The sequence below is a fragment of the Microcaecilia unicolor genome, chromosome 9, assembly GCF_901765095.1.
Source record: "Microcaecilia unicolor chromosome 9, aMicUni1.1, whole genome shotgun sequence".
Classification (NCBI taxonomy): Eukaryota; Metazoa; Chordata; class Amphibia; order Gymnophiona; family Siphonopidae; genus Microcaecilia; species Microcaecilia unicolor.
Genome location: NC_044039.1, coordinates 78,998,710 through 79,013,139, shown reverse-complemented (window position 1 = coordinate 79,013,139; position 14,430 = coordinate 78,998,710). Strand labels below are relative to the sequence as shown.

At 42.3% G+C, this 14,430-nt stretch overlaps 1 protein-coding gene across 2 annotated transcripts in view; it reads left to right on the top strand.

Moving 5' to 3' along the window:
• Positions 1–3,881: 3,881 nt before the first annotated feature.
• SAMM50 (SAMM50 sorting and assembly machinery component) overlaps positions 3,882–14,430 on the top strand; it is a 153,524-nt gene continuing 142,975 nt past the window's right edge. For both annotated transcript variants that reach the window (XM_030215009.1, XM_030215010.1), the window contains exons 1-2: positions 3,882–4,051; positions 10,018–10,131. In XM_030215009.1, coding sequence (XP_030070869.1) covers positions 4,031–4,051; positions 10,018–10,131 — 135 coding nt within the window. In that variant the 5' untranslated portion in view covers positions 3,882–4,030. The remainder of the gene's footprint in view (positions 4,052–10,017; positions 10,132–14,430) is intronic.

The following is a 14,430-nucleotide window of genomic DNA, read 5'->3' as shown; positions in this document are numbered from 1 at the left end:
CCGTCCGAGCAGAGTGGCCGGCCAAGATGGCGGAGGTGAGCAGCAGGGGATGGGTGTTTATGGCGGGAAAAACCGCCGCACCGGAGGAAGACCCGGGACACTGACCGGCCTCCGAACTGACACCCAACAAGGGCGAATCAGACTTTAAGACCCCCGCATCCCCGCTAGAAGCGCACACGCGGTCCGGGGAGCGATTCTTCGCGCCCTCGCCCTCCGACGCCATAGGCCACGTGGAGATCGATCGGGGAACCCCCTGCCCGCTATAAAAAGGTAAAAATTACCTGCTTCTCGCTCCGAGCTGTAACGACCTGGTGTCTCAGTGAGTAGCTGCAATAAACGCCCTTAAGGACGTCCAAAATTTTTTTTTTTTTTTTAACGGAGCCAGCGGGAGGGGGGAGAAAAGGAGTGACCTGGCGCCACCAGGTTTGCACTTGCTCAAGAAGAGCCCTCAACCCCAGGTACTCAACAAAACCTAAAAATTAGGCTTGGAGACCTAGCCAGATCTGCTGCTGTGTGTGACCACCACCTGCTGAGATAGAGAACATACTGGGGTTGAGGAGTTTCCGGCAGCACATGACCACATATAGGGAGGCAAAAGGATTGCTCTCTATCTCCACCTGCTGGTAGATGGACACAACCCACCAGTCTATGGATTGATCAGCATGATGATATGGAAGGCTTATTTACGTGCTGCCCAAAGAGAATTACTCCTACTCTACTGGGAGAAAGAGAATGAAGAAAAATTAATAGCTATCTTTCCATCTTCTGAAGGGATTTCCTTTATAGGAGCCACCATTCCACGTCATTGGTCAATTTTATGTTTATATTCATCTTTTGCAGAACTGCCAATATTTGCTTTTCAACGTGCTAAGAATTTGGGGGGGGATTCTTTCATATAAGCGAATGGACTATAGAACTGTTCACATGGTGATTTCTGGTCATGTATCCTGTGGAACTTGCCAATGATGCTCTAAAACTATTGAAGGAACTGGGTGGACTGATCCTAAAATGTCCTATACTATTCAATCTTGATCTAATACTGACTGTAATTCTAAACATGTTATCTACTGTATTATTTTTGTCAGCTGGTGTATATTGGTTGAATGATTAGATCTGCTAAATTACGACTGACTGAACACAAATCCAGAATTTTGAATCATGTTCAAGCTGTACAATACTGGCTGGCTAAGGGCCACTCCATTCAGGACATTCATGGCCCTGTTTACTAAGCTGGGCTAGTATTTTTAGCACACGCTAAAAACACTAATGCGCTCTTAGCGCTGCTTAGTAAGCTGGGCCCTCAGTGGCAAATATTGGATGCTATAGAGATGGGGAGAGAGGATGGTGATATTGAAGCTTTATTAACTTACAAGGAACAAGGTTAGATTTTTTTATTTAAACACAGAAGAACCTTATAGGTTAAATATTTAGGTGGATGTCTATTGGCTGTGGTATTGAGAGGGTGAGACAGAAGTACTATATTTAAATAAACCCAGCTGCCATTTTTTGGTCGTAATGCACTGACTATGGAGAGTTGGCTATGAAGGTATGATATACTTGGTTTTTTTTAAAAATGGCTGTCACTATTGGAAACTAATTTCATGTGTGTTCTTCTAGCAGACATAGCTATGGCGGCAGTGGCTCTCCTATACGAGCTACTTTTGTTTATTAAAAACTTGATATACCGCCAAATACAAAAAAAAAAGGAACTAAGCCATTTACAATAAAATTCTTCAATAAAATAAAATTGACAAGAACTCCATTTTAGATAGGACAGAAGACAACCAATCATACAAGACCATACATATTGAGAAACTTAGTTTGTCATTCAATCAACAAGAGAAGATAAGATAATTCATTATTTGTATTGAAGTTTAATGAATAGAATACAGTTGTAAGTCTTAAGTTTGAAAAAAAACTTTCTTTGAAAAAAATTTGTACAAAAAAAATAAGGACCGATGACAGTTTTGCTTGGTCATTGGCATTCCTTGCAACATGACTTCTATGGAACATGTCCAACTCTGGTCCAAAAAATATGCCTTGCAACAGGTTTAATAGCTGATTTGATGACAAGTTTAAAATGCGCTGGGATTTTTGTAAACTGTTTTGAGTTGTGTACCCTCTGCTTAAGTATTTTGTGGACTGTACCTTACAATGTCAACACAATACCTAATAAAACATTTTAATAGACAGCATAGAGCGTAAGTAATGATGGAACATATAAGAAAAGGTAACAGGAGTTAGAAAATAAGGGGACTAATTTTAAAAAAAGTTGTACATAAAGTCAGAAAGGTGCTTTAATATTATCACAGCAAGGGTAACATAGTAAGTGATGGCAGATAAAAATCTGAATGATCCATCCAGTCTGCCCCACAGTCTCATTCATTCTCAATTCTAGATTGAATCAACAAGAACGTGATATATACTTGATCATGGTCTTTCTTTGTTATTTCAGGGATATAGACCGTAGGATTGGATAAACATGTCCTGCTACAGTATGAGCAACCTGTGTGTGTGGCTTGCATGTTAGTTACTTCTTCCAGTAAAGGCCTGGATGAAGAACCAAGTTTTTACTGCTTCCTGAAGTACATACAGATAGTATGTCCTACTGTTTAAAAAGTGTGCATGCTATTTGTACAATGCATTGAATGATATAAATCAGTTGTTGTGGTTATGAGTATGAGATAAAAAAGAAAAGAAAAACTGGATCAGTAACAGCCCAGAACTTAATCAGGTGTGAGATCTGAAGCTGAGAGGCGTGTTTGAAAAGACAAATATTATTTATATTACAGAGAAGATGTCAAAAGTTGACCACCCCAAAGAGTTAGGTTTACCACTCCAAAGAGCTTTTTTTTCAAGGTAGGGAATCTGGGTATAAATCTTTAAAAACTGTCATATCGCTTTACAGAAGAAAACAGCAGCATAAAATATTTGTATCTCTTTGCTGGCTCCTAAACAATATAAACAAAGTGGAAGCAATGTGGACAGCTTTCAACGGAATTTACCCATGTGGCCAAGCAGTTACCCAAGTAAAATCTCGAGACTGCGAATTGTCTTCCACTCAGTGGCTAAAACATATATGCACAAGTTTCACAACAGGTATACTTTTGCTGCAGGGCATAAAACCATTTATTTTTCAATCTGCTTTTAAGTAATAGATTGGTCACAATATTAATAGTATGGAACCACTGGCTTCTAAGGCAATATTTTAGGGAACACTTATTTTTTACTGTCTCTTACTCTTGCTTTCAATTTCTTTGCTATTATACATATCACCCTTCATTTTATTTATCATTTTTAACGTGACATTGTAAATTGCTCAGATTTGATACTATATCAAATTTTTAATAAAGAGGTGGGGCAGGAGAAGCAAAATAGAGGAAACTGTATTCAGCAGTTTTCCTACGGATTAAAGGGCATGGGGTTGGGATTTGATACCCAAACACATTTTGCATCTGGGGTAATGGAGGATTAAATGACTTACCCACAGGCACAAGGCGCTGCAGTAGGAACTGAACCCAATTCCCTGTTTCGCACATCACTGTTCTAATCATAAGGCTACTCTTCCACTCCCCAGCGAGGCCATTTACCTTTTCCTGTTACACGACTTGTCTGGTCTCGAAAAGTATGAGAGAAAAAGAGCGCCTTCAAATAAGTGAGAAGTAGCATATTTAAGCTTGCTCTTTCTAGTAAAACAATACTCATATTTTTGAAAACAGCAAAATCTCCCATTTAATTTGATATTTTACTTTCCTTTCAGCAAAGATAGAGACGGACTATTAACAAACAAACTAAAACATCATCAGAAAGCTTCCGTTCCTTTACAAAACGAGCCCGCCCACTGAAGTGCATCCGGTTGAGGTCGCGAGGTTATGCACGCACACCAATGGGAGAACGCCGGGGGCGAGGCTGCAGACTGTCATGGCAGCTCGCGCACAGCTTTGTCTCATTTAGGCTCTTGTGCGAGAATTGTGCTCTGCTGTTTTATAGCCGTGGAAAGACGTGAGGTGACTGCGAGCAGCGGGAGACCATGGGAACTGTCCATGCCCGGGTAAGGAAATGGCATGATGCGAGAGGCGGCGCCGTGACCTTATCTCTCGGGGTGTGGCCAACTTGAGGGCACATTGGCCTGCATGGCTGTCCGCATCGCACTTATACATATGGCCCTAGTGCAAGACCTTAGGATGTTTGGGCTCCAGACTAGCTGACGTGACATCTGAAGACTAGCATGCACCTCCTTGTCCAAGCATCAGTACAATCTATTTTTCAGTCTTTCTACTCTGGGTCTTAAGTACAGTCAAGCAAATATTGTGCATGGTCTGGTGTGGATAGGGTTACCATATGGCTCCTTATAGAAGGGATAGTAGAGATGCCAAATTACTCAGTTCCAGGCTGGAGATATGGGCCAATCCAGGATTTCTAACCACCCCATCCTGTTGCATTATGGAGCTTGTAGCACTGATTTCAATGGGCAGGGTCAGGCACTACAAGTCCCACACTGCTTTGGAATGTAAGTTCAAAACCAGGACTGGCCCAGAATCTCCAACCTGGAAGTGGGTAACTTGGCATCTCTGGACAGGGCTTTTAATAACAGCATGTGCCTGCGCTCTCCCCATTACATCCATACAAGTTTCTAGTGCCAACTGGTATTTCTCCTTTAAATATTAATCATGAGAGAGAATTTTTCTACCATGGAGGATCTCAGTGTTTGATATCCACAGTGGAAAAAAATGATATAATTTACATATGTGGAGGCACTGTATGCAAATTTTGGAGTGGAAGAGTAGTTTAATGGTTACTACGGTGGGCTGAGAATCAGGGGAAGTGAGTTAGATTTATACTGTAGCTCCCTGTGACTTTGAGCAAGTCACCTAACTTTCCATTGCTCCAGGTACAAAGTTTTACTTCCTCCCCCCCCCCCCCCCCCCACTTTAAATAAGCTGTGTTGGCATTACTGCGTGGCAGCTGCTAGCACAGCTTTGTAAAAGGGGACTTAGATTGTGAGCCTACTAGGAACAGAGAAAGTACCTGCATATCATAAATGTGAAAGGCTTTGATTGTACTACAGAAAGGCAGTACATCAAATTCCATTACTCTGAGGACTCATGGTCACTGTTTCCATTATATGTTTCTTCTAAATCTCCCCAGGCAAGCATTATCTGCATTCTGAGATCCTAAAAGTAGGTGCTTGGAAAACATGAATTGGTCTAAGAGCTCATGCCTAGATTGTTAAAGTACACACTGTCAAATGTTGGTGCATACTTACATAAGAATATAAGCCTTGCCATACTGGGACAGACCGAAGGTCCATCAAGCCCAGTATCCTGTTTCCAGCAGTGGCCAGTCCAGGTCACAAGTACCTGGGAAGATCCCAGAACAGTAAAACAGATTTTATGCTGCTTATCCTAGAAATAAGCAGTGGATTTTCCCTTTTATCTTAATAATGGCTTATGGACTTTTCTTTTAGGAAATTATCCAAACCTTTTTTAAACCCTGCTAAGCTAACTGGTTTTACTACATTCTCTGGTAGGAAATTCCAGAGTTTAATTACATATTGAATGAAGAAATATTTTCTCCTGTTTTTTAAAATTTACTGCTTAGTAGCTAAATTGCTTGCCCCCCTAGTCCTAGTGTCTTTGAAAAGAGTAAACAAGCGATTCACCTCTACCTGTTCCATTGCACTCAGTATTTTATAGACCTCTATCATATCTCCCCTTTGCCATCTCTTCTTCAAACTTAAGAGCCCTAGCTATTTTAGCATTTCCTCATAGGGTAGTTACCAATCATTTTTGTTGCCCTTCTCTGTACCTTTTCTAATTCCGCTGTATCTTTTTTGAGATGCGGTGACTAGAATTGCACACAGTATTCAAGGTGCATTCGAACCATGGATAAATACAAAGGCATTATAACATTCTCATTTTTGTTTTCCATTCCTTTCATAATAATTCCTAACAAAATACCACGTAGCCAGAAAATGGTAATTTGTGTATATATATGCCAATGTAATGCACATACGTGACTAAAATACCAGAACTTAACACTTGCTGCCTAAATTTAGGCAGCTCCTCACAGAATTGTTCCCACTTGAAGGGTAATTCTATAAATGTGCCTACCAAGAACAAGTATAAATGACAAGAATATCACTATATATGTGTGTAAATGCTAAGCATGTGCTATATTCTATAATCATCTATAGTTCTGCCTAAATGTGATGGCATGTGGTCATGAGTGGGAAACACAGCTATGCCCGCAAATTATAGATTATTATAATTGGCACATGGGTTTTGTTTTGTTTTTGGTGTTTGTTTGTTTTTTTTAACAGTCTAGGTGTGATCATTTTTATCAGCTCTATGGCTGGTGTAAGTATTTTAGGTGCCTATTTGACCTGTTAAGCTAGTATTCTGCAAAGAAAAATAGGTTCTACCTTTTAGTTATAGTGTAAGCACCCCTAGTTGCACTTTATAGAACTACACACATAAGGCCAGATTCTATATGGCGCCTAAAAAAAAAATCCGCTCGGAGAACATTTCTGCCTAAATGTATTTTATAAGCGGCACCTAGATTTAGACACAATGAGGCATATTTTCAAAGCACTTAGCCTTCCAAAGTTCCATAGGTTTCTATGGAACTTTGGAAGGCTAAGTGCTTTGAAAATATGCCTCATAGTAACATAGGGGCTCATTTTCAAAACACTTAGACTTACAAAGTTCCATAGGAACCTGTTGAACTTTGTAAGTCTAAGTGCTTTGAAAATACGCCTCATAGTAACATAGTAGATGACGGCAGAAAAAGACCTGCATAGTCCATCCAGTCTGCCCAACAAGATAACTCATATGTGCTACTTTTTGTGTATACCCTACTTTGATTTGTACCTGTGCTCTTCAGGGCACAGACCGTATAAGTCTGCCCAGCACTATCCCCGCCTCCCAACCACTGGCTCTGGCACAGACCGTATAAGTCTGCCCAGCTCTATCCTCGCCTCCCAACCACCAGCCCCGCCTTCCAACCACCGGCTCTGGCACAGACCGTACAAGTCTGCCCAGCACTATCCCCGCCTCCCAACCACCAGTCCCGCTTCCCACCACCGGCTCTGGCACAGACCGTATAAGTCTTCCCAGCACTATCCTCGCCTCCCTACCACCAGCCCCGCCTCCTGATCTTGACTAAGCTCCTGAGTATCCACGATATATAGAATTTGCTCAGTCGATATCCTAGTACCTAAAAGTATGCGTGTCCATTTACACCAACGAAAACATAGCGTAGACCTCGTAAATTTGGTGGTGAAATGGGCCCACAAAATGCCCATTTCACCACCCTTAACCACGCCCTTTTTGCCTACGTGCATTAGAAGTTAGGCATACTGTGTTACAGAATACACTTAGTGAGTTGTGTGTGTAATTTCTAATTACTGCCAGTTATTTATTTTATTTTATTTATTGCACTTGTATCCCACATTTTCCCACCTATTTGCAGGCTCAATGTGGCTTACAGAGCACTGTCATGGCATAGCCATGTCAGGTTACATCATACAATTGTACATAAGTAATGCCACACTGGGAAAAGACCAAGGGTCCATCGAGCCCAGCATCCTGTCCCCTACAGCAGCCAATCCAGGCCAAGGGCACCTGGCAAGCTTCCCAAATGTACAAACATTCAATACATGTTATTCCCGGAATTGTGTATTTTTCCCAAGTCTGTTTATGGACTAGTCCTTTAGGAAACCGTCTAACCCCCTTTTAAACTCTGCCAAGCTAACCGCCTTCACCACGTTCTCCGGCAACGAATTCCAGAGTTTAATTACGCGTTGGGTGAAGAAAAATTTCCTCCGATTTGTTTTAAATTTACTACACTGTAGTTTCATCGCATGCCCCCTAGTCCTAGTATTTTTGGAAAGCGTGAACAGACGCTTCACATCCACCTGTTCAACTCCACTCATTATTTTATATACCTCTATCATGTCTCCCCTCAGCCGTCTCTTCTCCAAGCTGAAAAGCCCTAGCCTCCTTAGTCTTTCTTCATAGGGAAGTCGTCTCATCCCCGCTATCATTTTAGTCGCCCTTCGCTGCACCTTTTCCAATTCCACTATATCTTTCTTGAGATGCGGCGACCCGAATTGAACACAATACTCAAGGTGCGGTCGCACCATGGAGCGATATAACGGCATTATAACATCCTCACACCTGTTTTCCATACCTTTCCTAATAATACCCAACATTCTATTCGCTTTCCGAGCCGCAGCAGCACACTGAGCAGAAGGTTTCAGTGTATTATCGACGACGACACCCAGATCCCTTTCTTGGTCCATAACTCCTAACGTGGAACCTTGCATGACGTAGCTATAATTCGGGTTCTTATTTCCCACATGCATCACCTTGCACTTGCTCACATTAAACGTCATCTGCCATTTAGCCGCCCAGTCTCGTAAGATCCTTCTGTAATTTTTCACAATCCTGTCACGAGTTAACAACTTGGTGTTACAAGAAGTTAAAGAAGGCAAAAGGAATTGTTCAAGCATTAGTAGGAAAGTATATTCTGAGTAAAGTTGTAAAGGTGTTATGTTATAGTTGGATAGGTGTTGTATTATAGCTAGTTAAGGGTTCTTGTGGTTGGCTTTGTTAGAGAGGTAAGTCTTCAAGGCTTTGCGGAAGTTAGTTAATTCGTTGATCTTTCTCAGGTGAATTGGGAATGAATTCCATAGCTGCGTGCTCAAGTAGGAGAAGCTGCTCGAGTGAGTTAGTTTGTATTTTAGACCTGTGCAGCTGGGGAAGTGTAGGTTGAGATAGGTGCGGGATGATTTCTTAGCATTTCTTGGTGGTAGGTCAATGAGGTCTAGCATGTAGTGCTCATTATTGCTTAAGTGCTGTTAATACAGATTAGCTTGTTAAGCTAATTAAGTTACGTGCATAGTTATAGAATGCACTTGGATTTCGGCGTGGATCTCTAGGTGTTCTATACAGAATCTGAGGGATAGGGCCTTATTCTGTAAAGGTTATGCTCCTAAACTTACACTCCTAAATTTAGGAGCATAATTAATGCTCCTAAATTTACGCTCATAAATTTAGGAACATAATTTATACTCTTAAATGTATGTAGGAACATAGATTACACATGTAATTTAGGAGGGTAAATTTAGCAGCATAAATTTTAGAATAAGGCCCATAATGCCAGCTTTTATGCAGTACACGTATAGGCATTCCCAGAAATTAGAGAATGGGCAGCGTGGGCAGGATCAGTACTTGTATGCATATGAACTGAATGTGCCAGTAATAATCAACACACAAATTTGCACCTGCTCAGAGTAACTATAACTTAGCAAGGGAGCTTTTAGAATTTCACATGAGTGCCAGTCTAGGCACCCTGATATAAAATTAGCCCTTTACTGTGCTAGAGTTGCAGTGTGCTGGCAGATCTTGAGATCCATTTATAGATTTGACCAAGCTGTGCAGTAGGGCAGAATAGAGTGTTAGAAAGGAAGGAGACCAAGTGAGAGATGTCTTTCTGCAGTTGGTGAGAGGAAAATGAACTCGTATTTCTGCCTTCATTGAACACCCAGTATGAACCTCCAGTGAGCTGACTTAGAAACTGTTGCCTCTTTAGTCAACACTTTTATAAAGCATAAACTATTTGTTAAATTGTGTCTTACAGAAACTAGTTTTGATTTTCTCAGTGCTGAATATTTATTTGATGGAATGACCATGGAAATCTTGGGGTGATGGAGCATCAGACTTGTACTAGAAAAAAAAAAAAAAGGTCTGTAGGTTTTGAAGATGATCTAGTTAGACCGTGGGAAGGATGTTGGTCACCTTATTGAATAGTCAAAAAATTCTGCTGCCCTCCCCCCCCCCTCCCCCAGCTATTCCCTTAAATTCATCTTGGGGACATGTGGTCTTCATTTAATTTGAAAAATTGGATGATTCAATTCAAGAGAAGCTCTTATAGCTGTGGTACAAAGTGCTTTGATTTATTTTTTCCATTGTGAAATATATTCTGTTTCTGTTTTTGTCTCTTTTTCTGCAGAGTTTGGATCCTCTCCCAGCAGCTGGGCCAGATATTGGCTTTGTAGTAGGGGACGATGCTGAACTAGTTGAAGTGGAACCTGAAACTAGACAGGAAGTCCTTGAAAACAAAGATGTAAGTGCTGAAGCCCTGTTATGATAAGGCCCTCTGGTGATAAACCTGCTATATAAAGTTTAAAAAAATTCTGCTGCTCTTAGCACACTTTTTCATGAGTTAAAATAATTACCAACTTAAAGGTTTGGAGTTACAAAAAGAATGTGAATTAAAGCACTAGTACATTGAGCAAAGTTTGGCACACATTTCATACAGATACATCATGTAACACCTCTATGCTATCCCTAACCCCACTAGGTATTGTTGATTCCCATTCTTTAAAATAAATCAACATCTATAACTGGTCAATGTGAATTATTTATTTTAGAATTGCATATAATAGCCTGTTAACAGGGAGGAACATCCAGCCGGGACTTTAGTCCCTGCTAGATTATCCTAACTAACGTACAAAGTGATGTCATTTTTATAGCGTAAACCACAGATGATGTAATGTATTCATTCCATTCAGGAATACAAAGCTAGGGTTACACAGAATATAGATGGCCCATCTCTGGATCATAAATCTATCACCCTGGTGCCTAAGTAGGAAGAGAGTAAACATTCCTATAGACAGCTTATCTCTTAGCTGTTGCCTGTAGTGCCTGGACAAATCAGAGTTTAATAGGTGAAGGCTGAGGGAACAAGTCAGTCTCAGCATTTTTGTACCAGCAAATGTACAATATTTTCTAGACTAACATTAACCATTTATTTACCAGCTTCCACTGTATTAACCCTTGGCCACTTGAGGATCTGAACAAGTAGTGCCCAAGTCTCTGCTGCACCTGCACAAGTACTTCTATCCTAGCAACCTCCAACTTGCCTGTGAGCATTCGTCTTACTCACAAGCTGTTGGCATGGCTTCTGTGGACACTGTGACCCCACAATAATTTGGAATCAGGTTGTTCCAAGAAAGTCACTTGAAGACTACACCCTGAAATATACTTGGATCGTAGATTCTATCAGTGGTGCCCAAAGAGTGCTGAGGTGATGCGTGCTAAGGTAGTATTCCATGTAGGATGCTCCGTGTGAAACAGCTTTTACAGAATACTAGCTTAGTGTGCATTTTGCACCTAACTTTTGGTGCGAGCATTTACATCTGCATAAAGCTGGTGTAAATGCTCGTGCCTAGCTGATCACAATTAAGCATGCAAATGCAGGTACTCTAAAACATCATGCCTAATTTCCGGGAACCCCTCTGATCTGCCTAGGCCCCTCCCGTGGGAATACCCCTTTTGGAGTTGCATTCTATGAAATTAAGGCACGCATGTTGTAGAATAGGGTGTAGGGCAGATTCACATGTAACTCCTAATTACTGCCAATTAATCACCAGTTGATTATTAATGTTTAGCTAATTAGTTTACACACATTGCATGCCCAACTTTGGCCGACCTATACAGAATCCGGCAGATAGTAATTTTTTGATAGTAATTTTTTACCTGGAACACTGATTAGTCTTAGACACGGAGGGGAATAATCGAACGGGGATGACCATCTCTAAGGGCGCCCATCTGTAAGGATGGCGCTGCGAAGAGGCGGGGAAACCCATATTATCGAAACAAGATGGGCATCCATCTTTCGTTTCGATAATACTGTCAGGGATGCCCAAGTCTCAATATTTAGGTCGACCTTAGAGATGGTCGACCTAAATGTTGAGATGGTCGACCCTGGTTTTTGGCCATAATGGAAACCGAGGACGCCCATCTCAAAAATGACCAAATCCAAGGCATTTGGTCATGGGAAGAGCCAGCATTCATAGTGCACTGGTCCCCCTCACATGCCAGGATACCAACCGGGCACCCTAGGGGGCACTGCATTGGACTTCACAAATTGCTCCCAGGTGCATAGGTCCCTTACCTTCGGTGCTGAGCCCCCCAAAACCCACTCCCCACAACTGTACAACAGTACCATAGCGCATACGGGTGAAGTGGGGCACCTACATGTGGGTACAGTGGGTTTCGGGTGGGTTTTGAAAGGCTCACGTTTACCAGCACAAGTGTAACAGGTAGGGGGGGGGGATGGGCCTTGGTCTGCCTGCCTGAAGTGCACTGCACTCACTAAAACTGCTCCAGGGACCTGCATACTGCATTTGAGGCTGGCAAAAAAAATATTTTTAGCTTTTTTTTTTTTTTTTTTTAGGGTGGGAGGGGGGTTGGTGACCACTGGGGCGTAAGGGGAGGTCATCCCCGATTCCCTCCGGTGGTCATCTGGTCAGTTCGGGCACATTTTTGAGTCTTGGTTGTGAAAAAAAATGGACCAAGTAAAGTCGATCAAATGCTCATCATGGACGCCCTTCTTTTTTCCATTATCGGCCGAGGACGCCCATCTCTTAATCACGCCCCAGTCCCGCCTTTGCTACAGTGCCGACACGCCCCCGTGAACTTTGGTCGTCCCCGCAATGGGAAGCAGTTGAGGATGGCCAAAATCGGCTTTCGATTATGCCGATTTGGACGACCCTGAGAAAAGGATGCCCATCTCCCTATTTGTGTCGAAATATGGGCGCCCTTCTCTTTCGATTATGCCCCTAACAATGCCAACAAAATAAGTTTATTATTAACAGATGTACAGTGTATGCAAAATAAGGATAAAAATCTGAAACAGCAAATAAGAACAGAAAGTTGATTGTTACAGCAAATACTAAACATTATTTTAAAAATGAATTTGTCATATTTCTAAATACTGCAGTTTTTCTCAGGGTCTTGGCAGTCTCCCAACCACTTTGTTTGGGCTATACCCCTAAGCTAATCTGAGAGACAAGCATAGATCACTGTTAGGTTTCCTGCAGGAAACAGAGTTTTACAGCTCTCAGATGCTGTGTCTATAAAATAATTTATTTCGGCCTTTCCTTTTAGTCATAGCCACCTCTCCCTCTGTCAATTCTTGTCTACAATTCTGTCTACTGTACCTGTCAGCGTCAGTTGGACCAGCTGTTTCAGCAGGACATCACTGGCTTAGAGCAGCAAGAAAATAATCCTCTCAGTACTGGAAGTTAGTGCTGCCAACTGCTGGCTAACTTAACATGTACAAGCAAAAAAGTTAAAGATAAACACACAGCTCCGAGCAAAAAAGAGCACATCCTATATCCTATATAATAAAACGCACCTCCAACATTCTGAAGCTGACTGCATGGCTGAGGCATTCCTGCTCTCTGTATCCATCTCCTGAGTTGACATCATGTACTTCCGGGTTCGTCACAAGCAGAAGTGACCAACCACACGAGGTTTCTCGGCTTCAGAATGTTGGAGGTGCATTCTATTAAATAGGATTGGTCAGTTCCTTGAAGCACAGCCAGAGCTCAGCGTCCTGCACAGTAACGCTCAGACACCAGAGAGAGAGGGGGGGGGGGCCTGACACCAGAGGGGGGGGAGGTGTCTCTGTCACACACACACACTCTCTCTCTCTCTCTCTCTCTCTCTCACAATGTCTCTCTCTCACACACTGTCTCTCACAGGGGGGGGGGGGGCCTGACACCAGAGGGGGGGGAGGTGTCTCTGTCACACACACACACTCTCTCTCTCTCTCACAATGTCTCTCTCTCACACACTGTCTCTCACAGGGAGGGGGGGCCTGACACCAGAGGGGGGGGGGGGGAGGTATCTCTGTCACACACACACTCTCACAATGTCTTTCTCTCACACACTGTGTCTCACACACTCTATGTCTCACACTGTATCACATTCACTCTCTATGTGTCACACAGTCACTCACACACTCTCTTAGTCTCATACACTCTGTGTCTCACACACACTCTCTTGCACACACTGTATCTGTGTGAAACACTGTCTCTCTCTCTCACACACACACACTCGTACCCAGACTCACTCTCTCTCTTTCTCACACACACACACACACTCGTACCCAGACTCACTCTCTCTCTTTCTCACACACACACACACTCACACCCAGACTCTCTCTCTCTCTCTCACACACACACACACTCGTACCCAGACTCACTCTCTCTCTTTCTCACACACACACACACACACACACACTCGCACCCAGACTCACACTCTCTCTCTCATACACACACACACTCGGACATTCACTCTCTCTCTCACACACACACAGTCACTCTCACATGCACTCTCTCAAACATACACACTCCGAGGAAAACCTTGCTGGCGCCCATTTCATTTGTGTCAGAAATGGGCCTTTTTTACTAGTAATATATAAAAGACTTCTGTTTTGCCACAGCATGGTATTATTTTCTGTGGAGAGAAATGAGGTAAGAAATAGCTCACTTTCTTCTAACTTTTTAAGGCTGAATGTTTACTTCAGGATCTGAGGATGAAGTAAAGTTTTAACTTCCATTTGCTTCTATTG